The sequence below is a fragment of the Dermochelys coriacea genome, chromosome 7 (genome assembly GCF_009764565.3).
Source record: "Dermochelys coriacea isolate rDerCor1 chromosome 7, rDerCor1.pri.v4, whole genome shotgun sequence".
In the NCBI taxonomy this organism is placed as follows: Eukaryota; Metazoa; Chordata; order Testudines; family Dermochelyidae; genus Dermochelys; species Dermochelys coriacea.
This window is the reverse complement of record NC_050074.1, coordinates 18,213,085-18,232,701: the sequence shown is the minus strand read 5'-3', so window position 1 is coordinate 18,232,701 and position 19,617 is coordinate 18,213,085. Positions and strand designations below refer to the sequence as shown.

The 19,617-nt window shown below is 39.2% G+C and overlaps 1 protein-coding gene across 9 annotated transcripts in view; it reads left to right on the top strand.

Moving 5' to 3' along the window:
- The window catches only part of RAD18 (RAD18 E3 ubiquitin protein ligase), a 123,844-nt gene that overhangs the window by 87,046 nt on the left and 17,181 nt on the right, over window positions 1-19,617 (top strand). For 7 of the 9 annotated variants that reach the window (XM_038410985.2, XM_043518483.1, XM_038410987.2 and 4 more), the window contains one exon: window positions 270-332. The exons of 1 other annotated variant lie outside the window; for it this stretch is intronic. In XM_038410985.2, the coding sequence (XP_038266913.1) occupies window positions 270-332 (63 nt within the window). Of the gene's footprint in view, window positions 1-269; window positions 333-17,957; window positions 18,065-19,617 lie in introns of all 9 variants that reach the window. One more of the 9 variants, XR_006282629.1, reaches the window with a different exon arrangement.

The following is a 19,617-nucleotide window of genomic DNA, read 5'->3' as shown; positions in this document are numbered from 1 at the left end:
GCTGATTCTTCGTCCCTGCTTGTACACTGACCTCTGGTTTGGGAAGGGGAAGTGGCCAGAACATACTGCATTCTGGCTATGCTCAGCTGGTGTGTGGTTCTTTAGCTTCACTACCCTATGCTGGAGCCTCAATCAGCTAAGAATCACCCTGAGAATTGGGGATCTATGATAAGTTCCATGAGAATGAATTTATTATTGAAATGGAGTGCTGGATAATTGTCAAGGATTGCTTATATAGTCTAAAAGGTTTTTTTATATTATCCTTTCAGCTCCAGTTCAGATATTTTGAGAGATCTGCAAGAAGTTGAGATGGTTTCAGAATCATCAGATAAGTGAGTACAGTACACGGATGAATGACGTAATTGGTTGAGGCTATTCTAGGCCATTTAATGGTTTCCTCTGCATAAATAAAAAGGCTTGGTTTAAATAAACAAGTAACAGAAAATTTGTAGTTAGGGCCGACACGATGGAGTTAGAAATGTTGGAAGATCTTGCATCACAGATTTTACAAATCAAGCACACTTTATTCCAAGCATTCATTTTGGATTTGTTTTGTCTGGAGGGAGAAGTCCACTCCTCTGCATTTAAAAGCTCACCATTTTTTAGAACAGAAAATAATGTTTTAATTATTATTTGTGTTATGGTAGTGTCTAGTGGTCCCAACTGAAATCAAGCTTAATTGTACTAGGCATTGTATAAACACATAGTGAGAAATGGACCATGCCCAGAAGCTTACAGTGTAAATTGATCAGGACACACAAAGGGTGGGAGGGGAAATAGAGGCACAGAATGATGGATGGTTTTGCCCAAGATCACAACACTGGCAGAGCTAGAACTAGAACCAAGGTGTTCAGAGTCCCAGTCAGGTGCCTTATCCCCAGTAAATTTCTAAAATCCTCGGAAGAGAAAATAGAAATCAAGATTTGGAAGGATTCTGCAACAATACTGCAGTTTGTCATATGAGACTGTGACATTATTTTAAGTCATACGATTGGACTAGTAAGTATTTCTGAAAAATCCAGTATGCCCAGAAGACTGAACTAATTTTGCATGTCCCTCCGCTGGTGCTGGAATCCTTGCTTGAATATCATGCCAGCTGCGGTAGTTGGGCATAAGAGGGTGATATTAGAGGAATCGTATCCAACTTAATTGTGAATTACATTTTTTAAGGAAGTCCTTAGAATAGTTAATTGGGGAATTATCCCAAGAACATGTGTGTTCAGTAGATTGGTGCAGCTCTTCATAAACCTCATAGTCCATAACTGAAATGAAATTTGGAACTCTTAAAAGTGTGTATATTATTTACTCAATAAAGTATGGTGCTGTACTGGATGATAATAGTTTATAATGGAAACACTGACTTGATTATAATGGTCCAGAAATCGGTGGGAATGTTAATCAGTAGGAAAGGATCAAATAAGTAATCATTAGAAGTTTAGTGTAAAAAGAGCCCTTAGTTAGGCGAGAAATGGGTGATGTTTAGAAGAATGTTCATAAGCATAATTTCTGACAGCACCTAAAAGTGATTTACTAAGACCAGCATAAAATATTCAGTTGTACCTATTTTCCAGTGCTGTAGTCTGCATTGTAACATTTTCCTCATGATTTCCTTCTGCTGCTGTTTCCATTGTCTAGAACATTGTTTATCAAACTGGAGTCCGCGGGTCCTGCTGATCAACTCCTCCCATTTCCTCCCAGCGCATCCTGCATGCCAGGGAACAGCTGTTCAGCAGTGTGCAGGAGGCTCGGGAAGAGAAGGGGAGGGGATGGAATCATGCCCGGGGCCACTGGCCCTGCTAATTAACCCCTCATCCTCCCTTCCAGTGCCTCCTGCATGCTGGGGAACAGCTGTTCAGCAACATGCAGGTGGCGCTGGGAGGGAGAGGGAGGAGCATGGATTGGGTGCGCTCAAGGGAGGGGGCGGAAAGAGGTGAGGAAGAAATGGGGCAGGGGTGGGGCCTTGGGGGAAGGGATGGAGTAGGGGCAGGGCCAGGGGCTGAGAGGTGGGCTTGAGGGTCCATGAACATTTTAAAATCAAAATGGCGGTCTTCGGGTTGCTAAAGTTTGAGAACTGCTGGTCTAGAAAATTAACCCAGAAGGCAAGCAGCTGTAGCTGTCTTTGCAGCAGGCAGGAGTTAGAACTCCTAATAGTTAAGGTATACTCATGCATGAACCACTTGACTCCTTCCTCAGACACCCTCTTTCTGAAAAGACACATGGAGTATCATTGTATGATCGGTATGCAGGTGTTGGCAAACTAGTAAGAGATGCAAACTCCTTCAAATGAGTTATTACACTTGCACCGTAACATATTATCGAGTGTGAAATGATACAGAGTTAGTTACAGCTCCCCTTTGCTTATCTAAAATAATTTTGAATGTAATTTGAACATAAATCTAAGAGATCCTGTTTTTGAAGTTTATTGGGGCAGCATATTTTAGGATTGGGCTTGAAGGTGGTAGAATAGATTGTACTTTTTTATTCTGTCAAGTGGAGTTGAAAATGGGATGAAAATAACTCAAGGCTAAAATATGAAATATTTTGTGTTGTTTTCCCCAAACCCCAGCAGAAATGTGATTTGCAATGATTTCTTACACCTTCTGTTGGCAAAATATGTATATATTTATCTTGCACCTGTTCTTTAGACAATTGGAATGTCTATAAAGACTTTATCTGGGACATTTTGTCATTTCCCTAAAAATGTCACTTTCTTGGTTCAATCAGGTAACATTGCTGCAAGGTACTGAAAAAGTGTTGCTGGGTTTGTTTCCTGCCAGATACTAATAACTGGTTTAAAAGGTAACTATTAGGCTGAAAAAGTAACAAATAGAAGTGGCTATGGAACAGATTTATATTGCTAAGAAGGTACAAAAATGAGAATGTTTGTTTGTTTGTACTTCTTGTGGTTAAGAAGGGGAGAGAGGTATACAAAATATTCCATCTTGATGGGTTATTAGGAAGCTACCTATGTCTCTCTTTAGTCTCCCATTTTTGATCAGCATATAAATCAGGGTACATGTTTACATATTTGCCTTTTTTTGAGGAGAAAGGGCAAATGTGGCAAGAATGCCTCCCCCTCCCCCGCATCACAACAACACACCTTTGCAGAACAGATCCATACTCTTGTAAATGTTTCTACAAAATGATACGTCCAGATCAACAAATTGCATTTTGATGCACTGTATAAAAGGGATTGCTTATTGACTGAAACTTACTTAGTCAAAAAATGACAGCGCATGGTTTCAAATATGAATCAGCTGAGAGGTTATTGCAGATGACAAACATAATAATCATCTGACAATACTTGATGAAAGAAGGAAATTGAAAAGGTCTTTAGATTTGTCCTAAATGGTTATGTTGAAGGATGACATTTGACCTTCATTGCTCGGAATGTTTCCTGTTGGGTTACAATTTCTTAAAATATATCTATGATGATTTCTCTTTTATGTCCACTGAAAGCATAATACAAATTAGAAGAAATTTATAAAAGCAAATCAAAAAAGCCTATATATTTGCATTTTTTATGCTGCAGACTTCACACATTATCCATAATAAACTGGGAACTTGTTATAAGCTAAATGTATTCAGTTCAAATGTAGTTTCCATATTTTAGAAAATGCATCTCTATCAACTTGCTTAATCCATAATATCCAAGAAACAAAGTCAGCTAACAGTTTCTGACATAATGGAACTGGATGTTGCTATCGTTGAAATGAGTGGCAAAATTTCCATTGGCTTGAAATGGGAGCAGGATCAAACAAAACGGGGGAGCCCAGTTGCTAGAGGGCTCTGCTGCATCAGCAACTGCAGATTGGTCACACTGCTTAGAGGAGGAGAAGGAATCCTTCTCCCTTAGATGCCCAGAATCTGCCCAGAGCACAGCCCGCTTGCTGAGGGCTGCAAGATGCAGACAGGATTTGGTCCTGTACCGTAGAGAGGTCTCATTATATGTTCCCAAGAAGGATAGACTGGTTTCTTGCTTCTCAGACCACAGCTGGAGTCTTTCACAATGACCATGTGAAGTAATGTGGCCATATGCATGAATAAAGCAAACTGCAGTAATGCATATATCTTTCATTCCTTTATACAATATTTTTATAACTTCTCATCAGCTAGATGGATACCTTCCTTTTTTCCATTTTTTAGCTCACGACCTAATAGTAGCACCTTATATCACACGATACAGCATATTTTCAATATTTTACTATAAGACTTAATATCAGCCCCGTTTTATGTTGAGTAAACTACTAGTATTTGATATGTGCTTTCCATGTGAGGATATTTCAGTGTACATTCTGAGGATTTTTTTATTTGTCCATAACTTGCCAAAGTTGCAGCTTATTTATGGATTCTATTGTAACATTTTTTTCCAACTGGTGCCACATTTAGAACCCATTGTTTAAATATTTTGGCAGTTGGAAATAATTATTTCTTAGTGAATTATTTTTCTTTCTTACTCCATTCTTGATTATTTAGTATTATCCAGTCTATTATTGCCATGTATTTTGAGAGCGTCATGCAAAGGTTAATGGGGCAGCTAAAATATCTCTCCTCAGTGGAGGGACTCTTATTTTCCCAACATCATCAATATCCTCTGAGTCATAGATGGAAGGCCACCATTTTTAAACTACCAGGCAGTGACATGCAGCTAATTTTCCCAGTGACTACAGAATAAAAATCCTATGCTCCCTTTTGTGCCACTGAAACTGTGATCCAGAGAATGCCAATGATTGATTCGGTATGAGCAGAAATCCACAGGTTAAGGGAGTGGAACCATTAGCTTCTTTGTGAGTTTGCAGACCATGTTCTGTAGTGGAAGAGAGAGTTGAAACTTGCAGAATTTCTGTTCTCCTACGCAAAATATTTCTGCCCAGCAATGTGGGAAATTTAATATTGGCAAGATGACTTGTTCATAGCAAAATCATTTCTTGCCCTTGGTAATTTTCTAAACCAGAGAATCTAGTCATTTGATGGGTTTGTTTAAGCCAAATTGTAATAACATGTGGACAGGTTGATTTGTGATCAAGATTCTAGAGCAGAAAGTAAACTACACCTTTGATTATGCTTCATGTTCTTCAGGTTAATTATAGAACATTATTTATACTTCAGTAAGTGGACACTGAGCTGTACACTATGTAAACTGTATCAAACAAGTGCCTTACCCTGAAGAGTTTATTATATGAAATTACAAGCAAGTTGTAATGTAATGTAATGTAACGATGCTGGTTCTGGCAGGATCCAACTGGGAGTGCCAATTCAGGACAAATTGCTTAAAGCAGGACAGTTACAGCCCAAGGCTCGGGTTTTTCCACCTCTAAGGCAAACCAAACCACCCAGACAGAGAAGACTTTGGTTTTCCCCACTGACTAACCACAAGTCACACAAGCAATTCCCTTAGACACTCCAGTTTCCCAGTATCACCACCAGTGCCACTCATTATGGGGACAGATGGTTATGAAAACCAATACTCAGCAAAAGAAAAAGGGTTCTCTCGATCCCAAAGGATCAAGCCCCAGACCCAGGTCAATACACGAATCAGATCTTACCCACAAATCACGCTATTGCCAGTCCTTTAGAATATAAAATATAAAGGTTTATTCATAAAAGGAAAAAGATATAGATGAGAGCTAGAATTGGTTAAATGGAATCAGTTACATACAGGGTAATGGCAAAGTTCTTGGTTCAGGCTTGTAGCAGTGATAGAATAAACTGCAGGTTCAAATCAAGTCTCTGGAGTACATTCACAGCTGCGATGGGTCTTTCAGTCCTTGGTTCAAAGCTTCAGTGGAACAAAGTTCCTCCAGAGTTATGAAGCAGGATTGAAGACAAGATGGAGGAGCTGCAGCAGCTTTTTATATTCTTTTGCCATGTGGTCTGTCTTTCTTTGTTCCAAAGACAAGCTGTCCATCACATGGCATGAAAAAACCTTAGAATTCTGTCCATAGGCATGCCCCTGCATACCTTGCTGAGTCTCAAGGCGTATCTGCCTTCTCTCAATGGGTCAGTTGTATAGCTGATGGTCCTTAATGGGCCATCAAGCAGGCTAAGCAGAACTGACATCAACTTGTCTGGGGTGTCATCCAGAAGCATAGCATAAGTTTGAAATACAGACAGTGTAGAGCCAATACTTTTCTTTAAATACAAAAATGATACATGCAAACAGATAGCATAATCCTAACCAGCAAACCATAATCTTGTTTTAGACACCTTATTTGACCCCCTTTTTACAAGATTTGGTGCCACTACAGGACCTTGGTTGCAACAATGTTCTATATGGCCCCAGTTCAAGTCAATCACGTCACACAGGTAAATTCTGGAACAGTCAGAATGACGTGTGTGGAACTGCGTTTATTTAAAATTAGTCAATCCAGATACAGACCGTTGTTATCACATACTTTTCTATAAATATTTGCAAGAGGGGGATACTAAGTCAAATGGTAGATGGATAGGCCACAGATTTTGGCTGTATGTTTTACAGCTTCACTATATACATGAGTGAAAAAGACATTAGTAACATTCCCCAGATTAGTCTGGATTGCTGAACTCAATTCTCCAATATGGGATGCCTATTACACTGCTTCGCTGTGAGAGCAACCACTGACCTTGCTCACACATTTCCTCTAGCATGTAAATTACTAGCAGCTGAGTTTTATATGAGTACTTCCAGCCAACCACTCCTGAATTGTTCTGGGGTGACACCAGCAAATACCCAGTCCCCAGAAATATACATCTTGTACTTCCCAGCTCTTTCCTTTTGTGCAGTACAAACTCATAGAAAGTCTGTCATTTCATTAATAGAAAATGATATGTTATCTCAAACCCTGTTATCCCAAATGGGTGGTTTCCAACCTCTTCAATCCAAATACACACTGGTTTAGATAAAATAAAACAAGTTTATTAAGTACAGAAAGATAGATTATAAGTGATTCTATTCCTCATTTTTTTTATCTTTTTGTTCTCTTTGAGAATCATCTCCAGCTGAGGTTCAGGCAACTGCCAGTCTGTTTACACGAGAACCTCCAACTGTTCCATTGTCAAAATGTAAATTTCTCGCTCACATCCTTTTTCTTGTCAAAAAATGGCCACTTACCTAGATGATCAGCAAATTGAGTTTTCAAATGATACCTCACAAAGCATATTTTGTACAAAATTTGCAGGCTTGTAAAAGTTTGTGAATATAGGGGTGTGACACTGCACCCCATAGTCTTCACAGTGATATTATTCTGACATAATTATAATGTATTTTATGCAAGATAAGTCATGTGAGGTGTCATTGGAAAAGTTATGATTAGCTGAATATGATTATCCTATTTGTATGCATATATCATTTTTGTATCTGAAGTTATTAATATTGACTGTGTATCTCTTTTTTCAAATATAGTTACGCCTGTGTAACGCCCACTAGACAAGATGCTTTCAGTCTAGATAGAGGGTGGAGGAGGGCCTATCCAAGGCAATGGGCCAGTAGGAAAAAACAATAGGCGTTAGGAGAAGTTTCTCTCTCTCCTGGCAAGCCTTCCTGTGATCGCTCCAAATAGCCTGTGAGTGATGGCTGCTATGACTCTACGAGGACATGTGATGAGACCACATGTCTCCAGACTCCATCTTGGGATGTCATTTTTCCACAGACTGGTCTGGAAACCAAGTTTTGAAACAAAGGGTTTCCACCATATGCAAAAGCTATATAAGGGAAGGAGTGACATCATCTGGGGTTCATCACTCCTCACACAAAAAGACTCCTGGAAACACCTGCGGACCAAAGACTGAACTGGGGAAAGTGCTGGACCCAGGCTAATGGGATTTTTAGCCTGTGAGTGAAACACCTGTAGATTCCAAGCTGTAAAGCAACTGCAGTTTGCCCCTTAAGAATCTGCAGCCTGCTTGTATTATCTCTTAGGAGGAGAATCTGCTATTCATAGCCAATCAGTTTAGTATATTAAGTTTAGTTTGCAGTTTTTGTTTATTTTCTAGGTAATCTGCTTTGATCTGTTTGCTATCACTTAATCTATCTTTTGTAGTTAATAAACTTGTTTTTGCTTTATCTAAACCAGTGAATTGGACTGAGGTATGTGGGAATCATAAATCAGGGGCAGAAGTCTATTGCATATTCCTCTACACATTGAGGGAGGGGGAAAATATTATGAGCTGTACAGTCCTCTGTGCAGTGCAAGACAGTATAATTTTGGATTTATACTCCAGAGCGGGTACGTACCTGAGGAGCTGGGAGTAGCCTTCCATGCAGGGGCTGGTCAGAAACCCTGCTTGTAACTGCAGCTGGGTGTCCCCCTACCTGTACGATTGTTGGTGAAAGTGTAGGCTGGAGGGCTTTGTAGCTTGTCACAGCAGTACAGTGCGAGAGGGAGCACCGCCTGGTACGTCAAGGGGCTCATTGGTACCCCAGTTCCAGGTGGCACCCTTGGGGGGAACCCATCACAAGGGTACAGTCTGTCATAGTGGTGAATAGTCTCCTACTTTGGAAGAAGTCAAACAGTAAAGCTAGAATAGTAAAATGTAGTATAATATCTGCATAGAATGAGATTTCAACTTTATTCTGTGACCTGAGTAATCTGTTCTTGCAAGGATAGTCATACGCTGCTAAGACAAAAATAGATGCAACTGGCAGCTGCGCTTTGTAACATGACACAGTGGACACAGCAGATAGTTTTGATCAGTGTTTCTAAGCCATATACTGTACTATAGTTTAGCCACACTGTAAAACAAATGCCACCATTTGTGAAATATATTGTCATCTTATACCTAGAGTTTACTAAACAGAAAAATCTAATAAGTATAGGAAGAAGGCTTTTCAACATATGGTACAAAAATAAAAGTTAATACTGAATTTTTATATAAATTTTGCCTTTTTTCCAAAGCAGCATAAGGCACTTAGATCAACTTTGAAAGGTGGTGAATGTTTAAAGTGATACCTTCAAGAAAGTGGAAGAGTATCTTTGTATATAAATGGGCTAGCCTACTGAGGTGGGTTTTAAACTAGGTTTTATGGTAGGAGACAAAAGCTAACAGGCAAGTCCAAAACAGAGAGACCTGGGTGAAAGATTGGAATCTGGGGGGAAAATGGGCAGTCACAGCAGGGACAAAGGAAAGACTAGAGGGAATATAGAGGGGAAACCTAATGAATATCTTAATGTCTGTTTGCTAATGCAAGAAATATGGGGAATATACAACTAAAATACTGGTGAATAATCACAATTATGACATCATTGGCATCACAGAAACTTGGTGGGATTGGAATATTTGTATAGATATGTACAGCTTGTTCTGGAAGGACAGGCAGGGGGAAAAAGGGAGGTGGTGTTGCCTTGTATATCAAAGATGCATACACTTGCACTAAGAAAAGGAGTACTTGTGGCACCTTAGATACTAACAAATTTATTAGAGCATAAGCTTTCGTGAGCTACAGCTCACTTCATCAGATGCATTTGGTGGAAAAAACAGAGGAGAGATTTATACACACACACAGAGAACATGAAACAATGGGTTTATCATACACACTGTAAGGAGAGTGATCACTTAAGATAAGCCATCACCAACAGCAGGGGGGGGAAAGGAGGAAAACCTTTCATGGTGACAAGCAAGGTAGGCTAATTCCAGCAGTTAACAAGAATATCAGAGGAACAGTGGGGGGTGGGGTGGGGGGGAGAAATACCATGGGGAAATAGTTTTACTTTGTGTAATGACTCATCCATTCCCAGTCTCTATTCAAGCCTAAATTAATTGTATCCAGTTTGCAAATTAATTCCAATTCAGCAGTCTCTCGTTGGAGTCTGTTTTTAAAGCTTTTTTGTTGAAGGATAGCCACTCTTAGGTCTGTGATCGAGTGACCAGAGAGATTGAAGTGTTCTCCAACTGGTTTTTGAATGTTCTAATTCTTGACGTCTAATTTGTGTCCATTCATTCTTTTACGTAGAGACTGTCCAGTTTGGCCAATGTACATGGCAGAGGGGCATTGCTGGCACATGATGGCATATATCACATTGGTAGATGCGCAGGTGAACGAGCCTCTGATAGTGTGGCTGATGTGATTAGGCCCTATGATGGTATCCCCTGAATAGATATGTGGACAGAGTTGGCAACAGGCTTTGTTGCAAGGATAGGTTCCTGGGTTAGTGGTTCTGTTGTGTGGTGTGTGGTTGCTGGTGAGTATTTGTTTCAGATTGGGGGGCTCTCTGTAAGCAAGGACTGGTCTGTCTCCCAAGATCTGAGAGAGCGATGGCTCGTCCTTCAGGATAGGTTGTAGATCCTTGATGATGCGTTGGAGAGGTTTTAGTTGGGGGCTGAAGGTGATGGCTAGTGGCGTTCTGTTGTTTTCTTTGTTGGGCCTGTCCTGTAGTAGGTGACTTCTGGGTACTCTTCTGGCTCTGTCAATCTGTTTCTTCACTTCAGCAGGTGGGTATTGTAGTTGTAGGAATGCATGATAGAGATCTTGTAGGTGTTTGTCTCTGTCTGAGGGGTTGGAGCAAATGCGGTTATATCGTAGAGCTTGGCTATAGACAATGGATCGAGTGGTATGATCTGGATGAAAGCTAGAGGCATGTAGGTAGGAATAGCGGTCAGTAGGTTTCCGATATAGGGTGGTGTTTATGTGACCATCGCTTATTAGCACCGTAGTGTCCAGGAAGTGCACTGCACTGAGGATGAGGTAGAAGTGGGAGACAGATCTGTTGAAAGTCTCTGGGTAAAGGAGTTAAAAAAAACCCAGGGTGATGTCATGGTCGGTGTCTACCATAGACCACTAACTAAAAAAGAGAGGTGGATGAGAGAGGCTTTTTTTAAACAACTGACAAAATCATCCAAAACACAGGACTTAGTTGAAATCCCATATCACCACTACCCAGACATCTTTTGGGAAAATAATACATCAGGGCAGAGATTATCTAATAAGTTTTTGGAATGAAGATGGAGAAAGCAAATAGGGGAGAGGCAATTCTAGATTTGATTCTGACTAACTGGAGGAACTGGTTGAGAATTTGCAGGTGAAAGGCACCTTAGGAGAAAATGATCATGAAATGAAAGTTCATGATTCAAAGGAATGGTAGGAGGGAAAACAGCAGAATTAAGACAATGGACTTTAAGAAGGCAAACTTTAGCAAACTCATAGAATTGGTAGGTAAGATTCCATGGGAAGCAAATCTGAAGGGGAAAAAGGGTTCTGGAGCGTTGACGTTTTTTCAAAGAAACATTATTAAGGGCACAAGAGCAAACTATCCTAGTGCATAGGAAAGATAGGAAGTATGGTAAAAGACCCCCCTGGCTTAACCAGGAGATCTTCAAAAACTCAAAACTCTAAAAAGAGTCATTAAAAAAGTGCAAACTAAGTCAAATTATGGACAATTAATATAAATAAAAACCCACAAGCATGTAGGGACAAAATTGAATGGTCGAGGCAAAAAATAAGATTCATCTAGCTAGGGACATAAAGCATAAGAAGAAAACATTTTACAAATCCAAATGAGAAGCCAGAGGAAGATCAAGGACAGGTAGGCCCATTACTCAGTGAAGAAAAGACAATCACAGAAAACAGAGCATTGGCCAAAGTGTTAAATGCCTTTTTTGTTTCAATTATAACCTATAAAGTTAGCAATGATTGGATGACTAACAGTGAACATCAGTGTAAATTGTGTAGGATCTGAGGCTAAAACAAGAAAAGAACAAGTTAAGAATTACTTAGACAAGTAAGATGTCTTCAAGACTGTAGGACTTAATGAAATGCATCATAGAATACTTAAGGAGCTAGCTGAAGAGATCTCTGAGCTATTCAGAATCATCTTTTAGAATTTGTAAAGGATGGGAGAGATCCAGAGGGTTGGAAAAGTGCAAATATAGTACCTGTCTATAGAAAGGGGAATGAAGACAACCCAAGGTATTATAGGCCAGTCATCTTATCTTCAGTACCTGGGAAGATACTGGACCAAATAACCAATCAATTTGTAAGTACCTAGAAGAAAATAAGGTGATAAGTAACAGTCAACATGGATTTGTCAAGAACAAATCATGTCAGACCAACCTAATATCCTTCTTTGACAGGGTAACAAGCCTTGTGGATAGGGGATAAGCAGTAGATGTGATATATCTCAACTTTACTAGGGGCACGTCTTCACTGGCAACGTTAAAGCACTGCTGCGGCAACGCTTTAATGTGGCTTGTGTAGTCGTGGCGTAGCGCTGGAAGAGAACTCTCCCAACGCTCTAAAAAAAACCCACCTTCATGAGAGGCATGGCTACCAGCACTGGGAGCGCAGCTACCGGCGCTGGTGCACTGTCCATACTGGCACCTATAAAGTTAGCAATGTAAAGTGCCAGTATAGATAAGCCCTAAGGCTTTTGATACTGTCTCACATGAACAAACTAGATAAATATAGCCTAGACAAGCTGACTGGGAGGTGGGTGCACAACTGGGAAAAGCTTACATAGAGTAGTTTACAGGAGTGGTTCAACGTGAAGGTGGAAAGGCATATTGAGTGGGGTCCTGCAGGGATCTGTTCTGGATCCACTTCTATTTAGTATCTTCATAGAAGATTTGGATAATGGCATAGAGAGGACACTCATAAAGACTGCGGATGATACCAAGCTAGGAGGGGTTGCAAACACTTTAGAAGGCAGAACTAGAACCCAAAATGATCAGAACAAACTGAAGAAATGCTCTGAAATAAGTTGGATGAAATTCAATAAATGCAAAGAACTATACTTGGGAAGAAATAATCAATTGCACAAATACAAACTGGTAAATGACTACTTAAGTAGGAGTACTACAGGATCTGGAGGTTATAATAGAACACAAACTAATGTAATACCGTTGTAAAAAAAGTGAACATAATTTTGGGGGATTGTTGTAAGCATGTCATGTGATGTAATTCTTCCACTCTGCTCATCACTGATAAGGCCTCAACTGGAGTATTGTGTCCAGTTCTGATCACCAGACCTTGGGAAGGATGTGGATAAATTGGAGAATGTCCAGAGAAGAGCAACAAAAATGATTGATTAAAGGTCTAGAAAATGTTGACCTATAAGGAAAGTCTGAAAAAACTGTTTGTTTAGTTTGGAGAAAAGAAGACAGGGGAGGGATGGGCGGCACAGTAATGCACATAAAAGGTTGTTATAAAGAGGAGGGTGATAAATTGTTTCCTTAACCACTGAGGATAAGAAGTAATTGGCTTAAATTGCAGCAAGGGAGATTTAGGTTATTACACATTAGGAAAAAACTTCCTAACTGTAAGGGTAGTTAAGCAGTGGAAGAAATTACCTAGGGAGGTTGTGGAATCTCCATCACTGGAGATTTTTGAGAACAGGTTAGACAAACACCCACCAGAGGTGGTCTAGATAATGCTTAGTCCTGCCTCAGTGCAGGTGACCGGATTGGATGACCTCTCAAGGTCCCTTCCAATCCTACATATCTGTGATCAAAATGTAGGTTTTATGATGGGAGGAAAAAAATTTAAATATGTATCCAAATAGCAATGTTTACCCACTTATTATTTGCAAATCCAGCATTACAGTATTAGGCTAGAGCATGAGAACCTATAGACTACAACTGATTAGGAACCTTTACTACCTTGCTTGTCGGTAACGTAGGTACAAGAAATATATTTTATCCAAAAAAACCACAAAACTTGAACTTGACAGTCCCCTTTTGAACACCACTTTTTAAAAATACTTATTACTCTAAAACCACATTTCCTTTCTATGATGAGGAGGCTAGTAAATATTACTACTTAGGCAATTTTATGTAGTAAGGGACAGCTAATGTTGTTCATTGTTATGGTCTTTAAAGCAGGATGATTTTTTTAACCTTAATAGAGAAATGATTATTCCTCAGCTAAATGACCATTCTTTCTGTCAAGTCTGATTCAGAACATTTAACAGTCCTCTAACCTTTTACTTAATGTGTTTTTTATGTTTTCCACCCTAATGATTTTTATTCTGTTGCGAATTAAGGTTTCCCTTGGGTCTGAATGGATTACAGTGAAGACATGCTAAAACTTGTGTGGAGAATAGGTCAACTAGCTGCTCTGTGTTGAGTAGCAAAAGGATAGCTCAGTAATTTAATTTCCCTAGGGTGGTGGTGGTGCAGGGGAATGTATTTCTATGAATGGGAAATCAGCTTTGGATACTTCTCCACAGATCACTTTTTGCTACAGACTCCTTTCAGTCTCCACTCAGAGCTGGAACAGTCAGCTAGGATTCTTTTGTTGAACTCCTGAAGCCAGATGACAGAGTGCTTTCAATGGGGAGTCCTTGACTTTGGCATGATATACCGCAGCCCAGTATGGCAGCCTTTAGGGTATGATGCCGATGCCTTGTAACTTTTCTTTTTCTTTTCAGGGTTAGTGGCTACAAGAGAATGTGAGGGTATCTGAGGGTAAAAGGTGGAGAGTGGTAGAAAAGGGTTTGTCTTTTGATCATTTGATTGCGACAGTTTTGTTTTTAGCGTTTGACACTATACCTGGGGGTGACAGGTCTGTTACAAATTTCAAATAAATAAATAGGGTCCTCTGAAAGAAAATCTGAAACCAGATAGCAATCTATACACTTCTGTTAACAGGTATCTAATCTGGTTATTCCTTGCCCTAGGCAGATCAAGAAAGAGCATAATTGAGCATAATTGAGACTAGTTTTTGGATTTTAATTGAATTCTAGACCTTTTATTTTCCAGTAGCTTAAAGTTGGTCTGATCTTACCAACTTCTCCAGTGCATTACCTTTGTTCAGACACAACAGTTTGACAGTGAAAGCTGTATTGGCAGTTTTGTTGATTGCAACAGGATGATTTTTTGTACATATTAATTTAAGTGGTAGAACTAATAAAGAATAATTTAGTATTCATATGATACAGTTAATAAATTGCCTACTCATAAAGCTTTTAATGAGCAACATAGAGATTTTACACTAATCTTCTGGAGTCCCCTTTTATTTGCACTAATCAGTCTACATTGACACACACCAGCTAAAAGTTAATATTGAAGCAGTAAATCCAAATATTAGTTATTTTATTTATTGCACTTAATAGTTATTAATGAAAAATGTGGAAATGGGCAGCTTAGTAACATCTTATTCCTTTTTACTGGCCTTTTGGCCACTTTTTTTACCTAAATCTTGGGCTCATTCCTGAAATGTATTTAAGCACAATTTTTATGTTCTCTTTGCTTTCAGAATGGTTTTTTTGTTTTTTTATTGCTTCCCTCATCCTCTGGAGAAGTAACAAATCAAGCTGCTACCTTTTCAGATATGCTGAGGAGGCTTGCAAACAAAGTTAATTGGAATGTACATGCAGATCACCCAAATCTAATGAAATTGAGGAGACATAGCAGGTGCTCAGTACTGAAATCTGTAGATTCTACTGGAAATCTTCATGGTGATGGCTTTATGATGGGTACATCTATACACAAGATATAGGCTCAAGACATGAATCTGAATCCTTCCTACACCTTCAGACATCATTGAAGGCAGTGTTTCTCAAATGATGGGTCCTGGCAAGATTCTAGATAGTTGGTCATGCCCATCAGTGGGTCCTGGCGTAAGCAAACATATGCATCTCCTGGCCCAGTGTGGAGGGGCAGGTCTGTGGTGGATGTTAGAGAGCAAGCTCACCTAGCAGTGGTGGATCCTGTCCTGCCCAATGCCCCATTCAATTTCACTAGAACTCTGAATGAAACCCGGATATGCTGTTGTAGTGTTTCTATTGAGATATTAATGAATCTTCAGAAAAAATCTGTGTATACTTCTATTGTATCCTTTGAGGGGGGGAGCAGAAGAAAATTTTGTTGCTGATATAGGAAATTCCTCCATCGCTTATTCTCCTTCTTAATTTTGAGAACAAAGTGAAATTTGGTGCTGGTGGAAGGTACCAGTCTGTTTGACCTCCCAAGTGAGGGTGGAGCCCCTGAATGGGATGTGAAGGATACCACATGGACAGCCATGCAGTCTGCAAGTTTATCTTTATCCACAGAATTGGTATGCTGTGACCACTGGAAATGCAAACTACCCCAGACCTTGCCTTCCATTGTGCTTCAGCACTTCTAAGGGTGACAGAGTAATTCAATTTGCATGCCCGTTCAGTGCTTGTTTTCATTCAGCCAACTTGCATGGCAGTTGCGGTAGTTTTGAGGTAATGACACTGAAAACTGGCATTAGAACACAACTTCATTTTGCACACTGGTTTCAGAGTAGCAGCCGTGTTAGTCTGTATTCGCAAAAAGAAAAGGAGTACGTGTGGCACCTTAGAGACTAACAAATTTATTAGAGCATAAGCTTTCGTGAGCTACAGCTCACTGCATCCGATGAAGTGAGCTGTAGCTCACGAAAGCTTATGCTCTAATAAATTTGTTAGTCTCTAAGGTGCCACACGTACTCCTTTTCATTTTGCACACTGTATACCATGTACATTTTGTACCAGGTACAATTTGGATGCAACCTGGAATAGCTTCAGACAAATGAAAATCTCCACTTTCCAATACATGACCTATATGGTTCCCCAGGAAATGTTTTATTCTCAAAGGTGACTGTGGTCAGATGTTGATGTAATGTTTGGCTGTGTGTGCGTGTTTCATGTGTGTGCTGCCCCAGTCCTGCACAGACAGCTGGCATGGCAAACCTTGAGTGAACAACCCAATGACCACAAAATCCGTTAAGGGATGAAGGCACCCAGCCAGCTTTATTTTTGACAAAGGACGGTGCTAATATTTCGTAGACTCTACCAGACCACTAATATATGTATGCCCATAACAGTGGACCATCTTAGTGAATGATTGGATTTTCTGTTCCTCTCTATGCTAAACAAAGATGCTCCCTTTGAGATGCGTCTTTATATCCCGATACAAACAAGTTAGTACTGCACCTCTGACATAGTTAGTTACTGCCACCTGACATGGCTAGTTATTACCCATCACCTTGTACATCTTGGTTTGATTAAAAATCTCTATTACGTACTGTCATCCTGACCTTATCTTTTAAGGGGGGGTCAGTGTGTCCCTGTTATCCTTGGGAAGTGCTTTTGTACCATCCTTGATATTGGACTGTGTTTGCATGAGTATTTTGTGACCAGCCTTTCTTAGGAATGTGTATTTCTGCACTATCAGCCCTGTTCTTGCCAGATTCTGTGAACTTGAAAGGTTGCAGAGCCTGATGTTTACTCACAGCCTGACTTTTGCTAACTTTGCTTTATATCAGCAAAGCTTGCTCACTACTTTAGCTTAGGCCTCATACCAGCCCTTTGATACAAGGGCTTACATTTTAGGCTCTCTTTCTACTATAGTAACTATAAAAACATGAAGGGCTTCTGTATTTATTGTAGATGATTTTCAGATCCTATTTGCTAAGTGTACAAGTTTAAAAAAAAAAAAAAGTTTTTTTTTTTAAACTCTGCACTGTCAGCTTGACATGGGATCTGAAAATCAACCTTTCCTCTTCTTCAAGAGTAAAGGTCCGGCAGTTAGAACATACATGTCAAATTTTGTTGGAGGCAGTTATGAAACAAAATGGAGAATCCAGCTTCACCTTTCTATACCCACATTTGCTCAGTAGAGATAAAGGGAGTTTGGGATTGGGATGTAAACACATTGCCTAACGAATAGCCTTGGTGAATAAGCAGATATGGCTGTGACGTACAGGGAAGATCTGTAGAGTAAGGAACCAATTTTACATATCAGCATTCTGAGTATATCTGTATTTTGGTAAATATACAACAGCTTTTGATCAGCACTGATGCAATTTAAACAAGGGTGACTTATTACCCTTGTAATAGAATACATTTAATTGATAGGTGATTTTCATGGCCATCTAAATTGGGTCCCTGCCTAGGATCTAATATTTTTCCAATTGTATTTATTTGGTGCTTCACAATGGCTTACTAGCACTTTTGTTTACTTAGTCTATTTTAATATACCCTTCTTAAAAGTTTTTATTGTATCTTACAGCTGCTAATTGCTTCTTGGTTCCTTTAAAGGCTCTTGTTCCATAAAAATCCCCCAAAGTGACTGCTCATTGCTTGTTGTTCCATTCTGGTATCCAAATGAGTATTTCAGACTGGCTTCTTAACTAACCTACAATCCTGTAAGTTAAATTCATTATATTCATTTTAGCTTAGTTTGTTTTAATCAATTAAACTGATGGGTACAGTGTAAATTCATGTGTAGTCTGGCCATCACTGCAAAGCATGCTAGGTTTCAGTAGACTTTTGCTTAATGAGATCATAGCTTAATTGGCAATTTTAGATGCCATCAGGGTGCACCAGTTAAGTGTATTTTGCTATATTGATTAAACTAGTATTTCATGGCTAAATGACCATTCCTTTTACTTGATTTATGTTAGTAACCTTTATTAGCTTACCTGGACTTCACTTCTCCTGAGAAGGAGATGAGCAGCTATGTACTCTGAGATTATGGGTTTGGGTTGTTGGTTTTTTGTTTAGTTTTGTTTCTGGTTGTTTTTTTTTTTCTGTTTTCCTTTCCCTTCCTCCATTAAGTAATCAATCAAGTAAATGTTTTTTTTAAATACTACAGATTCTTTACCTTATCCCCTTCTCTAAAAATATTAAAATCTTCATTTGTTAGCAGAGGGGCAAGTGTACTTGTTTTGGATTGGACTTCAATGGAGTGCTAGTTTATCTACAGTTCAGTGCGCCTAAAGTGAACAAACACATTATCGTAATTAAAATGAATGTATTGGTGTACTTGAGTCTATTTTAAAATAATAATCTACAGTAATTGAAGTCTTGGACCCCGATTATACAAGTTGTTTCTGAGTAGGTTGACCACTTGGCCCACAAGAAGCCCCACTGATTTCTGTGGATCTAATCAGAGGTTGAGGGGTTTGCTCATGCAGAGCACACTGTGGGAACAGGGGCTGAATAATAAAATGTCTATTGTAAAAGGACTAGTTCAGCAGAAACAATAGAAGTAATTGATGTTATAGGCTTGATTTTTTTTTTTCTCCAAAATATCTCAGTGACCAGCAGTTCTCACATATGCATTCAAAAAGTACTCAGTATGTGGTAGTTCCCATTGTTCTCAGTGGGAGTTACAGAATGTGGACCATCTTTTGAAAGTCAGGCCTTAACTGTAGGTGGTGAGCACTTCTGAAAATCTGTCTGAATACAATGCATAAATACTCTGAAAAATTTATGAACATCACCTGAACTATAGAACTCTTCCTTCAAAAACAGTGTCTCAAAGAGTACATTCTAGTCTTTGTTTCAGATTAATCTGTCTCTCTTCCAAATGTCCTTTTTTTCTTAAAGCAAAGAACATACTGAGTTTAAAATACATCTTTGTTAATGGTAGGATAATCTATAGGATTTTGTCCCACTTCACATAAACACTGTTGATTAACTGGGTTCATTTCAGAGAATCATTTGATCTGTAGTCATAACAACTGAATAATTGTTTCAGATTAATACATTTACTTAATGACTGTCTAGGCGCCACACATATATAGTATTTCTCAAACTAACTCCTTCAGATATTTCAGCAGTCATTTTTATCCTATAATCTCCACCTCTTATTCCCCAGATGGATTAGAAATACCTGAACCGATGCCTTCTTTCAGTGAATGTTCTGTATTGCTAAAGACCATTTGTAACATTCCATGCCTATTATACCAAAAAG